General features: G+C 53.1%; 1 protein-coding gene across 1 annotated transcript in view; it reads right to left on the reverse strand.

Moving 5' to 3' along the window:
• The window catches only part of Ajap1 (adherens junctions associated protein 1), a 112,478-nt gene extending 91,156 nt beyond the window's left edge, over positions 1-21,322 (reverse strand). The window contains exon 1 of the mRNA NM_001101014.2: positions 21,135-21,322. Coding sequence (NP_001094484.1) covers positions 21,135-21,163 — 29 coding nt within the window. The 5' untranslated portion in view covers positions 21,164-21,322. The remainder of the gene's footprint in view (positions 1-21,134) is intronic.
• Positions 21,323-21,713: the final 391 nt, after the last annotated feature.

The following is a 21,713-nucleotide window of genomic DNA, read 5'->3' on the forward strand; positions in this document are numbered from 1 at the left end:
ACTCATCCCAGGGGCAATTGTACTAATCCACTCCCCAAATGTCTCCTAATCCCTGCTTAGCACAGAGATTATGAAAATGCTGCTTTCCTCTCAGGGGACCAGTTAGGTAAGAAGAGGGACAGGAAGGCTACTCTGAACCTGTGCTCCGCTGTGCCTGCTCAGGGGTTAGGGCTTTTCTCAGTGGGGCAGCCCAGGGATCTGGTCAGAATCACATGCTCCAGGAAATCACCAACCTCCAGTCCCTGGGTGGAGTGGTGGACGCTCTACCTGCAGCTCAGAGAGACCTTGAAACACACGAGGAGGGTGTAAGAGCCCGGGCATTGCCTGGGCGAGCAAGGCCGGTGCCACCCAAGACAGAAGCCAAGGGTGACTGCTGAACTGTGGCTTTGAAATGCACCCATGGGCTCATGTTACGAACTCAGGCTCCAGCCTACAGCACCATTCTGTGGAGCCTTCAGGAAGTGTAGCCTGGCTGGCAGAAGGCAGTTTATACTGCCCTGGTTCCAGTCTGTACCCAGTTTCCTGGCCGCTCCTCCAGAGGGTCTCCTCCTCGGTGGATGGCGCTCACCCAAACCGTGAACAAAACGAGCCCCTCCTTGTTTTTCTCTCAGGTACTTGGTTGCAGCAACAAGAAAAGCAGCGAGTTCCTCGAAGAAGAATTTTGAACAGAAAAACATGCTTGCACGCACGGGTCTACTGCAACGCCGCTCGAAACAGACAGAGACAGCACAGCTGGTTGTCCGGCAGTGAAGGGGTGTATGAGACCCCAGAGAGGCAGACGAGCAGGAGGAAACATGAAGCTCTTCCTCCAGTGTGCATGAAGCACCGTACAACGCCGTGCCAAGAGAGAGGGGCCAGAGCCAGAAGGTCGCCCAAGACTTACAGAAAACTCCTACAGTAACACTCAAGGGTGCAGAACCACCTGTGAGGCGGCCAAAAGGGTTTGGGACTGGACTGGGGATAAGCTACAGGCCACTGGGGCTCACACACACTTTCAACAGGGACACGGACTCGCAATTGGTTAAGCCTGGGTCCTTCCTATTAGTTGAGCTGAGTTCCTGTTCTCTTTTGGCTAGATCCAAGTCCCTCTTCACGACTCTGAGTCCTTTCCGTGAACCCAAACATGTCTGTTATCATGGTCATAAATCATACCTGGTGTGACCCAGAGTTCTGCCATTCTACCCCAGGACGGCTTGGAACAGTAGGCTTGGGTAGTGGGGGGATGGAGGAGGCAGGCACGAGGCACTTGCTCCCATAGCCCCAGAGTCTGCACGGACTCCATTCTCTCACAGTGTGAGAGTGACCAAGGCAGGTCAGGGCCTCACCAGCCTAGCCAGGGCAGGCTACAGTCCCCGGGCCTCAGGGCTGTGCACAGAGAGCAGCAGGTCTTGATTCCCAGCCGCACTGTGGTAGACGGCACCAGCTTTAGGCAGCATCAGCCGGGTCTGCTCTGCTGACTCTGCAAGACCTTGGAGAATTGCTTAGCCCAACTGCACCTCAGTTTACCCATCTGTGAAGTAAGGCTAATGATATTCCCTGACCTCATCGGACTGCTGAGAGAGTCTGTTAATTAAAGTATCTGAACTGCTGGGCAGCTGCGATGGAGAGAGCGGAAGTAGAGGAGCCGGTGATTTTCAAGTTCAGTGGTGCCTCACAACCTACACCTCTCAGGGCACCACATCACACACATGCACACACACACACACACACACACACACACTCTCCACAGCTACATGAATACATGCACTTAACACACTCCTAGCACAGATACATTCTTCCACACCAACACAAACCACACACCACACACTACACACACACACACACCAACCATACCACACACACACACTAACCACACCCCTCACACACACACACACACACACACACACACACTCCACATCCACTAGAACTCAGGCGTCTAACACACTCCACATACACACACACACGCACCAACCACGCACACACACACAATACACACACACCAACCACACCACACACACACACTCTACACCCATGAGAACTCATGTACCTAACACACTACACACACACATATACACACAATACACACACACCAACCACACCACACATACATACACACACACATGCTCCATACCCATGAGAACTCATGCACCTAACACATCACACACACACACACACACACACACACACACACTACACACACACTCTCCACATCCATGAGAACGCAGTCACCTAACACACTTCTAGCACAAACGCACTCTCCCACGTGGTTCCCTTGAGAACAACAACCTCACTGTTGCACAGGTCCAGCCCCACAGAGAGACAGTGCAAGCTGCAAGCCCAGCTCCTCTAGAGACTTCCATCGACTCCTGATGGTGGCCGTCACCTCAGGAGCTCAGCCTCACACTCACATGCACAAGCTTTGGCATGGCGACCACCTGAGTTCTGGATAACAGACTGGTGACATCCCTGAGGCAGGTGATGAAGGATAACCCAGGGGACAGGTATCATCTGAGGGTAGAAGATGTAACTGGGGACCAGAGTGGGAGGCAGCAGAGCCTGCTGAGCTGGAATATGGTGGAACTCCCACAATCTGGCCAGGCCTCAGTCCTCTGGATCCCAGGGCCTGCTTCAAGCTTCCCTGTGCCTCATCCTGCCGTCTACCTCTCCTCCTCTATGAGCACACAAATCGGGAGCCTTTCCCCACAATGTTCACTGCTCCAAATTCGAGGACTAAATGGGGAAATCTGGGTACTGCCTCTACAGCCCCTCCCACCAGTGCCTTGGGGGACAGATGGACCTGGTTCCCCTCCTAGGAGCTATTCCACACGTGGGGGCACTAGGGAAGGCCTGGGTCTATGAATCCCTGATGCCCTTCCCAAATAAGTGGGAATAGAATCAATCAGTCAATCAATCAATCTGTGTATGTGTCTCTCTGTCTCTCTGTGTGTCTCTGCATCTCTCTGTCTCTGTCTCTCTGTCTCTGTCTTTCTGTCTGTCTCTGTGCCTCTCTCTCTTTCTTGCTCTCTCTCACTCTCTCTCGCTCTCTCCTCTGTCTCTCTGTCTCTGTCTCTCTGTCTCTCTGTCTCTGTCTCTGTGTCTCTCTGTCTCTGTGTCTCTCTGTCTCTGTGTCTCTCTGTCTCTGTCTCTGTGTCTCTCTGTCTCTGTCTCTGTCTCTCTGTCTATCTCTGTGCCTCTCTCTTTCTTGCTCTCTCTCACTCTCTCTCGCTCTTTCCTCTGTCTCTGTGTCTCTGTCTCTGTGTCTCTGTGTCTCTCTGTCTCTCTGGGTCTCAGTCTCTGTCTCTCTCTGTTTCTGTCTCTATCTCTCCTCCCTGCCTGAAGAGCCCTCCTCCCTCTTCCCTCTTCTCTTCCTCCTCTCTCTCCAGCCCTCCCCGGCTTCTCTCATGATACTCGATTCTATACTTGTCCTCACTATTCCTAGGCTGGGCCCTGCTTGGTCCTGTTGCCTGGCACCTGCCATCCCACCTGACCCCACCCCAGCCCTTGGGTCTCCTGAACTTCTGGGCATAACTGCCTCCCCCTGCGCTCACATGGAATCAAGCACAAGACAGCTCCCCAACTCTCCCTAGGCAGAGCCTACCAGCGAGGCGAGGCCTGGCCTGCAGCTAGCCCACCTTAGTACAAACCCAGCTCTGGCCTGCCTCTCTGTCTCTCCATGGAGAGACCAGATATGGCTGGGAAGGCTGAGGAGGAGAAGCAGAGCCCTCAACGGGGGCTTGAACTGACCTCCTGAGCTGGATTTGCACCAATCAGCTCAGACCAGGCCCTGGGAACCAGGCAAAGGCCCAGGAAGCCTGCGGGTAACCATGCCACAGCACCAAGGACCTAATGGGGCCATTCCATCATCAATTTCTGGGATTTTGAAACAGTGTCGTAAAAATAAACATGCTTGCTCTCTCCTTGTATAATTGGCTCCCTAAAGAATCGAACGCATCCAGCAGCAGGAAACACAGGGCTTCTCGGCAGCTAAGCACAGCCTGGAACTTTCTCTCTACAGAACAGAGGGGGCAGGGCAGGGGCTGAGCACGGGCTGGAGACAGGATCTTCATCACAGAGGTTAACATAATCCTGTGGGGAGCTTGGCCCTTGGTGATCCAGACGTGGAGGACCCACACAGGCTGCCTCCAAATGCAGGACGTCCCTTGCAAGTTCAGATGCAGAGACCCACCTGGAAACGGACTCTAAAATGTCCATACACACACACACAGTTGTGGCACTGGAGGGATGGCTCAGTGGTTTTGGGTACAGCCTACTCTTTCAGGGGACTTAGGGCCAATTGTAAGAGTCCAAGGGACTCCAACCACCCACTTTGGATTTCCACAGGGACCAGGCACATGTGGTGTACATACACACACACATATGCATGCAAACACTCGTACATGCAAAATAAATAAATAAACCTTTTAATATCCAGCTGTGAAGTTGGAGAGCTGGCTCAGCGGTGAAGAGGACTCAGGTTCAATTCCCAGCACCCACGTGTCAACTCTTTATGACTCCCATTCTAGGGGAACCAATGACCTCTTCTGGCCTCTGCTGATACCGAACTCAAGTCAAGTGGCACATGGACATACACGCAGGCAAAACACCCATACAGAAAAACGTTTGTGAATGATGTCAAGCTGTTGAGCTTTAACGTAGCTCAGTTGGTGAAATGCTTGCCTAGCACGCAGGAAGCCCGGGGCCGCTGTCCCTAGCACCTTGGAGTCAAGGTATGGCAGTATGGGCCTACAGCCCCAGCACTCAGATGTAAGGCAGAAGAATCAGATGTTCTCAGTTGCATATCAAATTAGAGGCTACCCTACCCAGAACCATAAAATCCCAGAGTCTCCTGGAAGTCCTCACGCTGGTTTTTGGTGACATGTTTTTCTGAGCACACAACAGGGAGTTGCTGTTGACCTAGGTGAGGGGAGCCAAGAGGAAGGTTGTCAAAAATAGGGCCTGGAAAACTCAGGTAGTCCTAGCTGAATCTGCCCATCTATAGAATCAACTGGTCGACCCTCAGGCTACTTCTGATCTGGGTCGGGAGCACATTCATTCCAAACCCAGGACATATCGGCCCCAGAGGAGGGGCGTGGCCAAGCACAGGAAAGAGCAGGTGGGGTCCTCCTTCCTGGCCTGCTGTGACTCACACCAGGCCCTGCTGGGGGACCTGGGCCACCTTAGGAGTCACACGAGTTCTCCAGTGCCTCTCAGGAAGCCTGCCTCTTCACCCGCACATTCTGGAGACCTATGTGTGTTCTGCACGGAACTCACAGAGAGTTAGCCCTGGATGCTGGACTCAGATCCCATCCGTGGCTGCTTACCTCCACCCACTGGGCATTCAATTTTGCAAATGCTTTAAAAATCCAATAGGAAGTCTGTTAAAACACAGGACGCCAGAGCCAAGGACAGGAACCAGAGCCCACCGTCTGGTACTAAATCACGGGCTATTTATTAGCTGTGTGGCCCTGGCATAACTCACTAAGCCTCTATGGTTTTCCTTGGGAAGGGGGTAAGGAAAATGCCTCAGGTCAGCAATGCCACTAACAAGACTGGCAGGTGTTGAGGATGAAGTCTGAGAATGTGGCAGCCATTTAGCCCAGTGCCACGCGGGCTAGCAGGACCTGCAGATGCGTCTGGGCAGAGCATCACCTCAGGACTACAGTGTGCACCACACATAGTCCTCCCAGAGAGGCAAAACCACTCAGGCCACCCAGAGTCACCAATGGCCACCAGCAACCTTCCCCGCAGCCCATGGCACAAAGAATTCTGTTCAGCACAGAGCTGAGGAGGAGGCTGGTCAGTGGAGCTGACCCAGGCTTGCACAGAGAACCAAGTCCAGGAAAGCCACCGCAGCCTGTGTGTCCGGCATCCCACAGCTCCCAAGGGACTGGCCTGTCCTTCCAGAAGGGTGACTGTCAACTTCCCCCTCCCTTTCACAACAGTGGGTCCTCCCAGCCCCTGCCTCCCACAAGGACAGTTCTGTCTGGGGTTCTGTGTCCTTCCGCAGGGAGACACAGGGCAGAGCATTCCCTGGGCTTGCCTGGAGCTCTTGCTGTGCACACTGTGCATCTAAATAATGGACCTGGCTGTGGGATGTTCCATACCCACAGATGTCCCAGAGGGTCCCAGGAGGCGGCATGGGATGTGCAACATCCTCTCTCCATCCCCACAAGCCATGCTGCCCTCAATCGTACGGAGGAGACCACTGGACCCCATACGGGACCCTGACGGCACCTCCTCTCCAATGCCAAGCGTCGCGCTGGCCAAGAGCCCATCTTCTGAAGAGCCAAAACGTCCCCATCCACAGTGTCGCTGTACCAAGGAGAATGGAAAATTCTGTCCTTGACTAAGTGCACCAACACACAGCACTGTGGAGGCACACGTAATAAATGTTTATGGGAGGAGAAATGGACAAGTAAACAATAGTCTCGGTAGGGAACACGTCTCCTCAGAGACCAGTCAGGAGTGAACACCATGCCTTCCCCATCAGCCTGAGCACACACTAAGAGCTTCCCGAGGCACTGTAGCTCCCACATCTGCCATTACGAAGTGGAGCGGCTGGGGCATCAGCTCACTGGCTAGGACACCTGCCACACAGCATGAGGACCTGAGTTCAGAAGTCACGCCAAAGTGGACACAGCAGTGTCTGTCATCCTAGCCCGCCAATGCAGAGCTGGGTGGTGGAGACAGTAGAATTCCCACATGCTGGCAGCCAGGTAGCCTGGTGCACAGAGGTAGGCAAGAGACCATCTCAGACAATGGGAAATACCAACAACTGAGGCTCCTCTCTGACCTCTGCAGGCAACCATGGTGCAGGAGTGTGTGTGTGTGTGTGTATGTGTGTGTGTGTGTGTCTCTATGTGTGTGTGTGAGAGTGTCTATGTGTATGTGAGAGTGTATGTGTGTATATGTGTGTGTGTGTGTGTACATGTGCATGTGTGAGGGTATGTGTGCATGTGCATGAGTGTACATGTGGGGGGTGTTTCTGTGCATGTGTGAGAGTGTATGTGTATGTGCATGTATATGTGCATGTGTGCATATGTGAGAGTATGAGTGTGTATGTATTTGCATGTACATGTGACAGTGTATATGAATGTGTGTGTGTGTGTCTGTGAGACTGCGCGTGTATGGGAGTTTGTGTGCCTAAGTGTGTGTATGCGAGCGTGTATGTCTCCATGCATGCACATATGTAAAAGCATGTAAGCACAAGTGTTCGTATACATGTGTGTATTCACATGTGCATGTGTGAGAGTGTATGTGTGTTCATGTGAGTGTGTGTGTGTTGTGTGTTTGTATGCATGTGTGTGTGCAGACACAATGGAGGCAAAAGCAGTAAGGGCAATGCTCACACAGACTGACATACAAATAGTGACTATACACCCACTGTGGTATGTCCAGGAAAGTGGAATATTACTCAATAATAAAAAAGGGGGTGAAAGCAACACACTTCCACATGGGCAAATCCTGAGACCTGAAGGCTGAACAAAGCAAGACAGATACAAAACCCGCAGGAAGTATTCCGCCTGCAGGATATCTCAGGACAGAGGAATCCAGACAGATAGACAGGTCAGAGGTTGTTAGGGGAGGAGCCGAAGTCCAGAGTAGCCAGGCATAGCAGCAGGGAACTTGCCAGGGCTGGGACTGTGCTACACCCAGCTGTAGAGACGGGAGCCCAGTTCAGTGAGCCGATGAGTGCTCTGAACCTAGGGATTTCACAATGGGTACAATGTGCTCTAAACACACAGACACCGGGAAGGGACAGCCTTGTGCACCATGTGTCGAGTGCCAACCTCACAGCTTCATGGTATCTGTGTGATATGCACCATGTCACAAGTGAGTCCCCCGCAAGGGACCTCCCAGATGTGGTGACGATTACTTCTACTTACTAAATAGATTGGACGATAGTGTCTGTGTCACAGAAAGGTATACGCACACACCAGACATATGCACGCACACACACAGAGGATGCAAAATAATCTTCCATTTTGAAAGCATTTCTCTGAACACTGGGTGTGAGAGAGCTGAGATTTCAGTGTCAGCTGCACCTGGGGCTACGTCCACACTGCTGAGGAACTTGTCACCACAGCTGGGAGTTTCTGACTATTTATTTTCTTCTCCTTTCTCTAAAGGCCGATACGCTGACTTAAAGGAGAGACCGAGAAACAGATTTTACATAAAGCACAAAGGCCACAGGGCACTGAGGTAAGAGGGACAGTGAACCTTGTGGTCCTCGGAAGCTGGGTTCAAGCCCAAGCTCTTCCACTTGTGTGACTTTAGGTAAAGGAACCTGCTTCTCTCTGCTTCTGTTTCTTCCTGTGGAGGAATGAGGGCCTAAGCACCAGGAGGATGGGCTAAGATGAGGTAGATCAAGTGTCTGCTTCACTGAACCTGGGCACAAAACCAGGGTGCAGAAGGCGGGAACGTCTCAGTCTCTGCACATGGGGAGCAGACGAGGTCACCAAAGCCCAGGGCTGAGTCCAAGGCAGAGCTTTGCTCGGCTCCTGATTTCAATTGGCCTGTGCTGCTTGACTCCCTCCCCTGGCACGGTCTGTTCATATTAGAATCGAAACCTGAGTAGCGGGGCCAGCCCAGCCTCTGCCCCATCCCAACTACCTCCTCATCTCACTGAACCGCAAAGAAGACACTGGCAGTTTTCATGTCTGTCTCTAAATCACCGAGACGACTCTCAGAACACCGGAGCCTATGTGGGATGGCAGAACTGACCCCAAAATGGCTGCTCTATTTTCGGAGCTGACCTGGTTTACGTAAGGACCCGGACAGCTCCTCTGATCCTGTCTTTATGCAGCAGGTCACCTGTTACCTCCTCTGCTGGCAGACAGAGGATCTCAAAGCCAGCCGGCCAAGGCTCATGGACCCCGCCCCATCTTCCACTCAGAGTCCTGAAGTAGCCACACCAGGGCCCACTCCAGCTCAGATCTGCAGCCGGCTTTGTAAAGAAGCAACACCCCCCCCCCACACACACACACATGCACACACACACATCTCCCAGTCACCACCACCAACCACCACCACGATATGCAGATCTGCGGTCCTGGAGGAGGCCAGCACGCAGGCGCACACCACCTCCAGGTGCTAGTCTCCCACACAAGAGTAAACAGCATTAGCTTGCTTTCCTTAATTAAACGCCTTCTTTTTAAGTTCACCGTACATTCCCAGCCATGGCCACATGAAATATGGTGACCTCCCATGAACTCCTTACCCAGCTCTCCCTCCTGGTGACATCCTGAAAGACTACGGTAAATAGCGCAATCAGGTAACTGACTCAGACAGAGGTAAGCCATGCCCACCGTCACTTCCAGTACCCTCCCTCTGCCCCCAGAAACCAGGACTCCGGCCACCACACTCCCAGAGCTTTGCCAGTGGCCGCTTAGGGCTCTTGCTGTGTTCATCCTTCTGGGAGTGGTTCAGCCCCTGGAGATCCCTGCAGGCTGCCGGGTGCATCCTCACAAGTCCTATCTCTGTGCCACCAAGCCTTAATCTGTGTGTGGATGTGCCTGTGTAGCTGGTGGCCCACCGGAAGCCCCATTGGAGCTGCACACTGACCAGCTACAAACCCTCGCATGCAGGTTGTTCCCGCCCATATGAAGAGTGAGGAGCCCAGGTGAGTGGCAGGCACAGGTGTTTAACCTCGGAAGACCCTGCTGAGACCTTCTTAGCACAGCCACAACTGCGTCCCATCCACGCTGTAAGAGTGGCCCGGTTTCTCCACATCCCTGACAGAATTTGGCAGGGCCAAGTGTGTTTTCTAATCTAGCCATTCCAACAGCTGGGCAGTGTGTCTTGCCTGGGGTTTCCCTGTGTACTTTCTTCGAGGCTTCCCGAATGAATTATTTTGGGCCCTGGGGTCAGGTAAACATTTTTTGACTGTGGGTGAGCTCACTGCCTATGTGTGCCGGTGCTGTTCTAGGTTCAAAGACTCTGTGTTAAGCAGAGCAACCCTTGACAAATACCAACTCCCTTTCTGTGACTGTTTTCACTTCTCCCATGGTCTTTATAAATCATTGTGGGTTGTGTGTTTACATATATGTGTGTACACATTTATGGATGTGTGTGTACAAGTGTGCATTCACATGGAAACCAGAGTCTATCTCTAGCTGAGACTGGAGCTTGCTGGGCTGCTGGGCTGTCTCAGTGTCTCTTTGTCTCTGTGTCTCTGTGTCTTTTTGTGTCTGTGTCTCTGCGTCTCAGTGTCTCTGTGTCTCAGTGTCTCAGTGTCTCTTTGCCTCTGTGTCTCTGTGTCTCAGTGTCTCAGTGTCTCTGTGTCTCTTTGCCTCTGTGTCTCAGTGTCTCAGTGTCTCTGTGTCTCAGTGTCTCTGTGTCTCTGTGTCTCTGTGTCTCAGTGTCTCTGTGTCTCTGTGTCTGTGTCTCTGTGTCTGTGTCTCTTTGTCTCTTTGTCTCTGTGTCTCTGTGTCTCTGTGTCTCTTTGTCTCTGTGTCTCAGTGTCTCTGTGTCTCTGTGTCTCTGTGTCTCAGTGTCTCTGTGTCTCTGTGTCTCTTTGTCTCTGTGTCTGTGTCTCTTTGTCTCTATGTCTCTGTGTCTCAGTGTCTCTGTGTCTCAGTGTCTCTGTGCCTCTGTGTCTCTGTGTCTCAGTGTCTCATTGTTTCTGTGTCTCTGTGTCTCAGTTTCTCTGTGTCTCAGTGTCTCTTTGTCTCTGTGTCTCTGTGTCTCTGTGTCTCAGTGTCTCTTTGTCTCTGTGTCTCTGTGTCTCAGTGCACCGGAACACAGGTTCACACTCCCAGCCCCAGAACACAGGTCCATATCCCCATACCTTGCTCTTTACATGGTTTCTGGGGTATCCAAACTCAGGTCCTCACACCAGCAGTGAAAAGTTTATCTGTTGGGACACCTCCTCAGTTCCTGAACTTCAAATTCTGATGAGGTTCGATTTATCCGGTTTGTCTTTGTATGGGTCATATGTGTTCAGTGTTAGGTGTGAAGACACATCCAGAAGAATTTGTTTCCTACGAGTCTACAGTTCGCATTTGACACCGAATTCTGTAAAGCTTCCGAGTCGACTCGTTACTAGGGTGTGAGAGCTGCGATTCTGTGTTCTTTCACAACCCTCGGCGTGTGGCTGCGCCAGTCCCGTTTGGAGAAAAAGCAATCTTCCCGCCACTGAACCTTTGTCAAAAGTTAGCTAGGCACGGACTCGGGCTCCACTCCTGAATCTGCTCTGTGTCCCTGACCAACATGTCTCCCTGTTCACAAACACCACTCCTGCCATATGGTGAGTCTCACCATCAGGTAACCTAACTCCTTTGACTTCACACGCAAACCTCACCCTTAGAGACACACAACTTCTGTAGAGCTTTGGATGAGAACGTTCCTCAACAAGGTTTATCAGCCTGGGGAGAAGTGACGTCCTCTGATTCATGAACACGGTAAGTCTCTCCTCTCAGGAATGGCTTCTTGGACTTCATTTACTGGTACTGCATAGTTTTCAGGACAGAGAGCTACAATATCAATTCCTTTCTTAGATAGATCCACAATCGTTTCATTCTGAGCCACTGGAATGTGTCCCCAAGATGTGTCAAAGCTGTGGCTGACATCCCATGATGCTATTGAGAAGCAGTTGGCCTTTGCATGCTGGAGCAGTGGAAGGAAGTTAGGCCACTGGGGTGTGCACTGGAAGAGGGTAGGTATTAGGCCCCCAGCCCTTCCCTACTGCCATGAGGTGGGTGGGCAGTTTATCCTGCCACATTCCTGCCATGATCTCCTTGTAACCCCTAACTTAGACCAACAGATGGCATGACCCTGGTTTGAAAGCTCTGTAACTGTGGGCTGAAATAGGTCTTCCAGTCTCTTAGGATGATCTCAGCATCTGTCAGAGGGGATGAAAGCTGGCAACAGTTTCCTAATGAGTTTCAGCTGTCGGCTTGATGTAGCCCAGAGATCTCAGCTGGACCCACACGTGAAGAATTGCCTCCTTCAGAATGGCCCGCTGTGGTGTTCATGGGGCATTTTCTTGACTGGTGATTGGTGTAGGAGGGCACAGGCCACTCTGCAGGGTGCCGCCCCAGGCACATATGTAAGAAGGTAGCTAAACATGAACCAGGGAGCAAGCCAGTCAGCAGTGTTCCTCCATTCTGACTCATCCTGCTTGAGCTCCTGCCCCACCTTCCCTCCATGGTTAACTGTGATCTGTAAGATTGAAATGAATCCCTTCCCTGACGTTGCTTCTGGCCCTGGCATCCTTCACAGCCAGAGAAAGTATACTGGGAAACTCACAGCATCGAGTTTCTTACCTTCTCCGTGTGTTCACTGCCAATAGACAAACATACAATTGACTTTTTGTGTATTTATCTTGTTTTCTGCGACCTTACGGAACTTATTCTGGAGTTCTAAGATACTGCTTTTCAGTAATTATATACTATTTTCCACACAGACAATTGCACCATTTCCCCTTATCTGCCTGCCTTTCATTTCCTCCTCCTCCCGGGTTGAACCGGCTACGCTTCCCAGTCAGTGCGACCACCACATACATTGTTCAGTTGTCCTGTCTCAGAAGAAAGGGAGCCATTTTTTTTTCACCACTAAGGAAAAGCAAAGCAAAACAAACAAACAAACCTGCTCCTATTCTGAGAGCTGGCGTGAGAACTGGTTGAGTTTTATCAAATTCATTTGCTGTGCCCACTGAGATGGCTGTGTGGCTTTTTCCTACAGCAGCATCACCGGGTGATGGTGTCCAACCATCCTTGCGTTCGTAGAGTGAACCCCTCGCTTCTCTTGTGACCTTTTTGTAAGTCTACCGATGACACCGATCTACTGATATTGAACTAGGACTATTTTATGGGAACAGATGGCTCAGCCATTAAGAGGACCCCGGTTCAGTTCCCAGCACCCAGCTGGAGATTTACAAACATCTGTAACTCCAGTTTCAGGGGACCTGGCGCCACCCTCTGGCCTCCTTGGGGACTGCATGCAAGTGGTGTATTTACCTAAGGATATTTTGTACGTTTTCATGGGTATTATTAGTCTGTAGGGATATGTGTGTGAGCTTTGTTTGACTTTGATCTCAGAATGTTTCATAAAATGAATTGAAAGCATTCATTCCTCAACAGCCTTTTACAGATGCTGGGCTGCCTCTGCGGAGACCCCTGATCCCGACTCCAGCCTACACTTTTTCTAAATCAGACATTGCTGGAAACAGCACTCCACAGACCGAGTGTACTGCGTGCCTCTCCTCCAGTGACACTCTGCCCCTACAGCCCCAAGCATCTGGGAGCCTTCTGCCTTCCTTGATGGACTCTGAGCGGCATGCCAAGCAGAGTCATGCGGCCTGCTGCTCCTCTGAGACTGAAGTTTCACAAGTTTGGGTTTAGGCCTCCTGGGAGGAATCTGTGCTAAGGAAACTGGTGGACTCAAAACTCACAGTCCCCCGTCTGGTTCCCTGCAACCCAAATTCCTTATCTGAATACTTGAGGTGGCCACGAATGGCCCCTGTGGTTCAGTGGGATCTTTGGTTTTCAGACACCGGGTATGTTCTTCTCCACCTCATAGAAGCTGGGCCCAGCCAGGAGTTAGCGCACCATCCCCCTGGAGACCCCTGTCTGTCACCAGCAGCAGACAGGATGTAAGCATGGCTGACATCACACCATCTTACTCAGACTCCGTCTTGGCATAGCTCAAGTCTCCTTCTGGGGGAGAAGGGTCTGAAAGCTGGTGACATTAATGACAAATGATCTGACACACACTGTCCCCAACACACCCACAGAGACACACACAGAGACACACACACACACAGAGACACACAGAGAGACACACAAGAACACATACATAGAAGCACACACACAAGCACACACAGAGACATAAAAGCACACACACACGTACATACATAAACACAAACACACAGACATACAAGCACACAAGCACATACACATGCACAAGTACACACATATACATAAGCACACCCACGTACATATATACACACAAGCACACACACAAGCATATACACACACACCACATACAAGCCCACATACCACATACAAGCACACACACACCACATACAAGCATTCACACACACACACCACATACAAGCACACATACCACATATAAACACACATACCACATATAAGCGCACACACACCACATACAAGCACACATACCACATATAAGCGCACACACACCACATACAAGCACACACACACCACATACAAACACACATACCACATATAAGCACACACACCACATACAAGCACACACACACCACATATAAGTGCACACACACCACATACAAGCACACACACACCACATACAAGCACACACACACCACATACAAGCACACACACACACCACATACTAGCACACATTCCACATACAAGCACACATACCACATACAAGCACACACACACACACACACACACACACACACACCACATACAAGCACACACACAATTCTGGTGCAGTGTCCCTCCTCTGTGAAGCCCCAGGTGGCACTCTATTGGACGCTGAGTGTACAGACAGAATAAGACAGACCCATGGGGCCTGCAGATCTCAGAGGTAGCCTGAGGTCCTTGCGCCTCACACCATATAAATCACTTCAGCAGACATATGGTCCACCCAGTGCTGTGTGGACACACCACAGGAGGATGCCGAAGATGTCTCCCACAGGGGCCAGTTCACCCTTCCCTGGTAACCTGAGCCCTTTGCCTGCTACTCTTTCTCCCAGCAGCCACCACTGCACCCTGGCTTCAGGAGGTTCTCTGTCACAAGTGAGAGACAACCTGTCCTTAGGTCCCCAGAATTAGAAAACTGTTCAAAATGATGGAGGGACATCCAGGGCCTCAGCTGGCTCAGCAGCTCCACTCTCTGGACTGCGGGCTTCTAAAGACATCAGAGCCACCCCAGCCTCCAGGCTACTGAGGTACAGCCTCAGCCCACATAGAGTTAGGGCCCATCGGGAGTCCCTCAGTGCTGAAGAGGGCTGTAGCCAGAACTGGCCGTGGAGACAACACTGAGTCAGCTCTGTCTTAGCGGCAGGCTTGAGAGCAGAGGGGACAGGCTTTGAGAAAATTACTTTCCTTTCATCTGTTGTTTCTGTAGGGAGTATGCTCACTGAGCCAACGTCCTGCACAATGGCCTCTACCCCACATGGCCATCAGTGTTCTCAGAGGGGCAACGGCCACCTCGCTTGAGATTTCTACAGAGTCACAACTGAGATTTTACGTCGACACACCATGGCATAATCCTACTTTTCTAGACTAAACCAAATGGATCCGTAGTGGCTACCTCTTATTTTAGCACGGCTAATGAAAACTTCAGAGTCTCTGTTCATCCCACGTCTCATATCCTGACCCTCTGTGGAACAGTTATCTGAGCGGCAGCGGCAGCTATCGACGACTCTGAGGGCAAAGGACTGTGGGTACCTGGTCCACCACACACAAGTCAAGAGCAAGAGACCCACGAGTGTTGGGCAGAAGGTGGGATGCAGGTGAGGCCAGAGCTGGTGCTTACCTTGCAGGAGGCATTGGGAGCAGCAGGCAAACACCATTCAGGTATAGTACAACTCTACTACACATGCTTGGAAGAGAGAGCAAGGCACTCTGGGTGTGTACTGGCCACAGCTCATTAAGTGGCCACTGCCCCAGCCTCCATTGCACTCATAGACACACATACGCTGATCACAAATCCAGATGAGGATCTATGTTCTTAACGGGTAGAAAAGGAACAATCTTGGCCCAAGCTGCAGACAAGGAAAGAGAAGGGGCACCTGCAGACCGCTACGCCAGACAATGCGTTTGCTCACCCCGCCCCTCGTGGCTCCCCTTCGCCCCTCAGGACGCCCCCTCCTTACTCAGTGGCACTCTCTCCACCCCCCAACCCCACTGCCAGACAGACACCACCTCCCTGCTCTCTTCTCCCCTACAAACACCCTTTCTCCAAACAGCTAGAAGTCTGATACTGTCTCTCGGCATACTGAGCTGATGATGAAAGAGCTAGAAGGGGTTGTTCTTGAGAGCGTGGCTGTATTCTAATTGTGAAAAAGAAGAAAAAAAAACCTTTAAGGCAAAGGAGTCTCTAATGGTAAAAATCCAATGATATGATTCACCCCCAATAAGCCAGGTTGAAGCAGTGGTATCTATTTGGAGCGGGAGGATGTCTAAGCCTAAGGCTGGAAACTCTCTCCTGGATTTCAGTGGAAGCACAAAAGTGGGACTTGATAAAATAGGGGCACTGTGCCATGCTGACACATTTAAGCTTGTACAGGCTTTTCCCATGCGATCTTCCCAGGAAGCAATGAGGAACGAGACAGGCCGTCAGCCCGTGGACCCTGGGCATCCCCTCCAGCACAAACCAAGATGATTATGCGTGTGTCACTGAGCCTGTCTACATGGCATTGCCTCCCTCTGCTGCAAACAGTCCCCACTTCGAGGTGCATGCTCTGGCCCCTTCCCAGCAGCCCCTGGGGTGAATATAAGCAGAGGTGACACCCCTGAGACAGCAGACAGCCAGACTCAGGGACCATGCCTTAGCAACCACCCAGAAAGCTAGCAACTGACTGGGGGAGGGAAACCAGAGGGTGTAGACCCTATCCCTCCTAGGTCAGTCCCCAAGAAAGCATCTGGCAAAGGACCGAGAAGATTGTCAAGCCAGCAGGAGAGGCGGAAGTGACAGATGACATATGAGCAGGCAGATCCCAGCTCTGTACCCAACTCTTTCATGGAACGGAGGGGATAAAGGAGGAAGACGTGGCCTTCTGCTGATCGAAGCCATGTTTCCCTTCCTTTCACCTACCCTGGACCCAGGGAAGGAGAGAGGGGGAAGGGAGAGGGGTGTGAGGGGCAAAGGACCTGACTCTTGCAAATGGCCGCTTTCAAACACTACTCTCTGCTCTGGCCTCTTTGCTGGTAAAGAATTTTGGGGATCCTGCAGACCCAGAGTGGATTTGTGGCTTTCTGCATCATCCTGAGAACCCTTTGCAAAAAGTGAGGGGCCAGAAGAGCCTTCTAGCCATCTCCCTGCACCTGCCTGTCCCACTTAGACCAGGCCATCTGCCCACAGCTCGATCGCAACCGCCATGCTCCAGTGGATGTGGGGGACTGTCCTCAGCGGGGGACCTAGCAAGCTTATTAGGGGTCCCCAAGCAAGCTCTCATGGCCTACCCTGTAGAAACACCCCATAGTTCTGGGTGACCAAGGCTGGGTGCAGGCTACTGCCATGGTGAGAGTCCTCGGGCGACTGGACCAATCCCTACAGCTGGTCGGACCCTCCCCCTGACATGAGCTCCACTAGAGGACCCTAGGCTCTAACAGGGGCGCACTGTGGCCTGACTGATATTCCAGGCGGCTCAGCTGAGTTATGTAATAACAGCTCCCCACTAGCACTTCATGAGTCACCAGCCCCTTTGAATTCCTGGAAGGGGTCTCTGAGGAGGAATGAGCCTGGTTCGCACTCCACTGCTCTGGCCTCACAAACCCCTAGCCTGTCTCCCCCCTAGGTCTGCCAGGCAGGAGGCAAGCAAACCCTCTCCAGCCAGACTTCAAACGCAGGAATCTAGATCAAGGATATATTTGGCTTTCTGAGCTAATCTTTACATCAGTTCAGTCTCCACTGACTTGTAACCCTTTGAAGCAAACCTAGCAACTGTGTATCGAAACCACGTGACTCTTCCTTAACCCCTAGAGAAAAGCCTCGAGCTCAGGAGACCCACAGCTTGGAGGTTGCAAATCCATAGGCTGTATGGGACCCTAGGCTTCCACAGCATGCTCTGAACATACATTTATTTCCCAAAGAACGCTCAAGGCAATGTCTGGCAAACACCCTGCTTTGGCTGAGGTCAAAAATGACCCTGAGGCTGCCAAGGGTTGGGGGGAGGGGCTAACCCCCAAGCGATCCCGAATAGGAAGAAATGCAGATCCACGGAGGAATAAGCAAGCTGGCCAACCTCTGGTGTCTAGGGACAAGAGGTAGACATCTCAGGGAGGTTTGGAGCTGCTTGTGAGCTGTAAGCCCTGCTTCTTCCCCCAAGGCAAAGAAAAGCAGCTAAGGAAGTGGAGGGATAAATAAATGAATAGAGACAGGCAGGGAGGGGGCGTCTACTACTAACTCCTGCATTTGGCCTGAGGATGAGAGAGAGGGGTGGGGTGCGCCCATGTTGCCGGAAGCACTCCGCTACCTTCCAGATTTGCCGTTTAGTCCGGAGTTATTATCCAGATGAGTATCACGGCCTCTGACCCTAGACGGATTCCAGTTGCAATCGATTTAGCCACAGCAGCTGGAAAGGAGAGTGAGCCAACATTCACCCGGTGCCCAGTGTTTGCGGACACAGCGCTGACTCCATCCACTAAAGCTTGGCTGAGCAGTCCCAGCTGCCAGGGGACTTTAAGCTGGGGCTGGTGACAGCAGCCCCGTGGATCCCTGCCGGGAAGCCCAGACACAACATAGCACACACTGGGAAGGCTTGACAAAACTGTGAATTGTGTTCTCGATGTATTCAGGGCCTCCCTAGCAGAAGGGACAATGATGGCTCTGAAGAACATGACCGGGGTTGAGTCTGTGACTGTCTACCTGGTCCAGAAGCTGTGGATGCTTGCTCCCAGCTACTCCACACAACCCCAAGAGGTTACGGTCTTCTCATGTCAGACTCAGAGGCAATCAGAGCCAGACCTGGGGACTTGGGCTGCCTGATAAGGAAGCACACCCCAGTGCTCAGAGACCTGACAGCTAAGCAAGCCTCAGGTCTCCTTTAGGGACTGCCTTTCTCTGGACCCAAGGAAGCCCCCACACAACTCCCAGAAGCAAATAAATAAATAAAATCAGGCAAATCCAACTCTGACTGCCTCTGCTCCTAAAGCATCGAGAGGCTCAGTGTGGAGCTCGGCTCCACTGAAGAAGTTGCCAAGCCTGGGTCCAAGTGGGAGCAAGGAAGCCCTTCCCTCAGCTTGCAGGGAGCCTCCTATTCCCAAGCAGGGTGAGGTGCCTTCTGCCACCTCGAGTGCTGGAGGTGATACCTGTCCTAACCAGACACAAAGCTTGGCAGCAAGATGCCAATGAGCAGTGGGGGAGCAGTTTGCAGGCAAGGATGAAAAGCTACAAGGGAAAAGTGTAACTCCTAGGCTCAGGCTCCGTGTGCCTGTCTAGAGAGAACAAAACCATCTAGATCCTCTGAAACAAACACAGGGCTAGCTCTCCTATTAGGACTGCAGAGAATAGCAGCCCTTCCTCGGGGAGTCTATGCATAGAAGATCATACATGCCAACATCCGTCAGGGAGAGATCCTAAAAGGCCAAACTTTAAAATCAGCAACAGAACCATTTCTGAAAGTCTTGCCGTATCCCTGCCTGCGCGGTTATTCTTGATCTGTGGTAAATGTGGATTTTGAGCCCCAAAGGAGGTTTCTATGCCTGGCATTTGTTCTCTTCCTGTTATCAAAAGGCACTACCCTTCCAGCCTAACAACTTGTACAGGTAAGTTACCACCGGCAAGCAAGTGCCAGACTGCAGGTCTTGGGAGCTCAAGCTGCCTCTGGGCAGGGAGGGAATGCCACTGGGTTGCCCTGGAAGCCTTGGGAATCTAGCTGAGCATTGGGACAGTCCGGAGCAGAAGGGGAGACAGACAGACAGACAGACAGACAGACAGACAGACAGACAGACAAAGGCATCTAGATCGGGCTCATATCAGAAAAGCTGTCCTTGCTTCGTTTGGTCCACACCCCAGAATTGAGGGAGCCTAAACCTTAGCACAGCCCACTGATGGATTGAGGCCCAGACAGTGACCCACAGGGGACCGATCAGCCTGATGATTAACCCCTTAAAGTCCACAGCACAAGCAAACAAACCCAGCCACGAGGAAAGGGGATGGCAGTAATGACGTGTGTGTGTGAGTGTGTGTGTGTGTGTGTGTGTGTGTGTGTGTGTGTGTGTGTGTGTGTGTGTGTGTGTGTGTGACAGTCTTCACTAAATGACGCTGACCAGCATGTATTCCCCGGCGCCAAATTCACTCGCAAATCAAGGACAGCTAGAAAACACTCTCATGCCAGTCTCCTTCAGACTTCTCAAAATCAGGTCGCGCGCATGTTCCTCCCTCCTTTGGCCCCACTTTCTCCCCAGCTTCATGCTGGTGGGGGTGGATGGCTGAGGCAGCCTGCTCCAGCAGCCAACGACCCCTTGTATCCTCAACACGGGAGCGCAGTGCATCCCAGTGGACAAACACTAGAAGCGCAAGCAGTCTTTCTCAGTTTCCATCTGAGATGTTCAACCTGGGTCCCAAATCCCGACCCAGGCACAGCAGCTCTGGCCAGAGACCCCTTACATAGGGGCAGGGGTACTAGACAGATTGCTCTGCAAAAGGGTCAACTGCGTTTTGGGCACCCCAAGGCAGGATCCAGAGAAGCCTGAGAGACTCGGTGGGAGGGCAAAGTTTGCAGAGAAGGGTCTTTCTGGCCCGCCTTGTAACCGCGTTGGGCTTGAGTTCCTGTAGGCTCTAACGTCCCGGACACAGACAAGCCCTGTGTGCCTGTGAAAGGTGCTTAGAGGGGGTTGTCTGCTGTCACTCCCCCAGAATCCAAAAGCTCTCCAGACCCAGCTGTCCGCCAGCTGCGTGCGACCTTCTGCCCGGAGGTCACCCCAAAGCAGCTGGGTCGGCAGCTGTGCTCCTACTAAACACCAGTTCAGGGGTCCAGGGCCCCGAGGAACTGAGAGAAGGGCTGACAGAGCGGCTGTAAGGTTCCGAGCTCCTCCAACTCCGCGGCAAAGCTGCTCGAGAACTGGGAGGGCCGGTGGCTCTCCCTGGCAGCTCCAGCGTCAGCCCCGGCCCCCGAGTCCGCCGCGCCCAACGGGCCCGCAACTCGCGCCGGGCTCCGGAGAGGAGCCGCGCCGGGGCCGCCGGCCAGGACACTGCGCTGCTGGCGCCTCGAGCCGCGGGCGCTCCGGCCAGCCCCGCTGTCAGGTTACTAGGGCGAGCGCCCCTGCCTCGACCCCACTCGACTCGCGAAGCATAAGAGAACGGCTGCTCCGGGCCGCTCCCCTGTCCGGCCTCAGGAACCAGTAGGCGACCGCGCTCCGCGGCTTCGGATGCACCACGCGGGCCGCCTCGGGGAGGCGAGAAACCGTGCCTCGGTTTGCAACAGTGAGCAGCAGCCCCAGGCCAGCGCCCACGCACCCCCCACGCACCCTGTCTCCAGCCCGGTCGCTCACCTGAGTCCTAAAAGCTGTTGGATCCACATGGTCACGTTTCAGGGAACCCAGCCTCAGACCTTGCTTGCCCCGGCCATCTGCGCGGCGCCCGCGCCCGCTCGCTCCCGTCCCGTGGCGCCGCTCTTCGGCTTCGGGCCGCCGCCGCCGCCCGCCGCCCGCCGGCCGCGGGGCGCACAGAGAGTCAGAGCGCGGCCGCGCGGGGCTCCATGCCGGCCGGCGCGCCGCCGCCGAGGGGGCGCATGGCTCAGGCGGGCCGGCCCGCGGGGACGCACATCCTCCCGCCGGCTCTCGGGGCGCGGGGCCCCCACCGCAGGCCACACGGCGCAGGCGGCGGCGAGGCGGGCGCTCTCCGGATCTGTAGCCGGCCGCGAGGGTCCGAGGAGCAGGGCTTCGTCCTCCCGGGCGGCGGACAGCGAAGCCGGCGGCTCCGCGCGCGGTGCGAGGATCTAGCCTGCAGCCGGAGCTGCGAGGCTGGGATCCGCGTCGCCTGGGGGTTAAGAGGATCGCTCCTCTGGCCCACGCGGGTCGCTCCCACGCGCCTCCGGGTCGAGGGGCTTCTGTCCCGGGTTCCGACACTGA

This window comes from Rattus norvegicus, chromosome 5 (assembly GCF_021556685.1).
Source record: "Rattus norvegicus strain SHRSP/BbbUtx chromosome 5, alternate assembly SHRSP_T2T, whole genome shotgun sequence".
In the NCBI taxonomy this organism is placed as follows: Eukaryota; Metazoa; Chordata; class Mammalia; order Rodentia; family Muridae; genus Rattus; species Rattus norvegicus.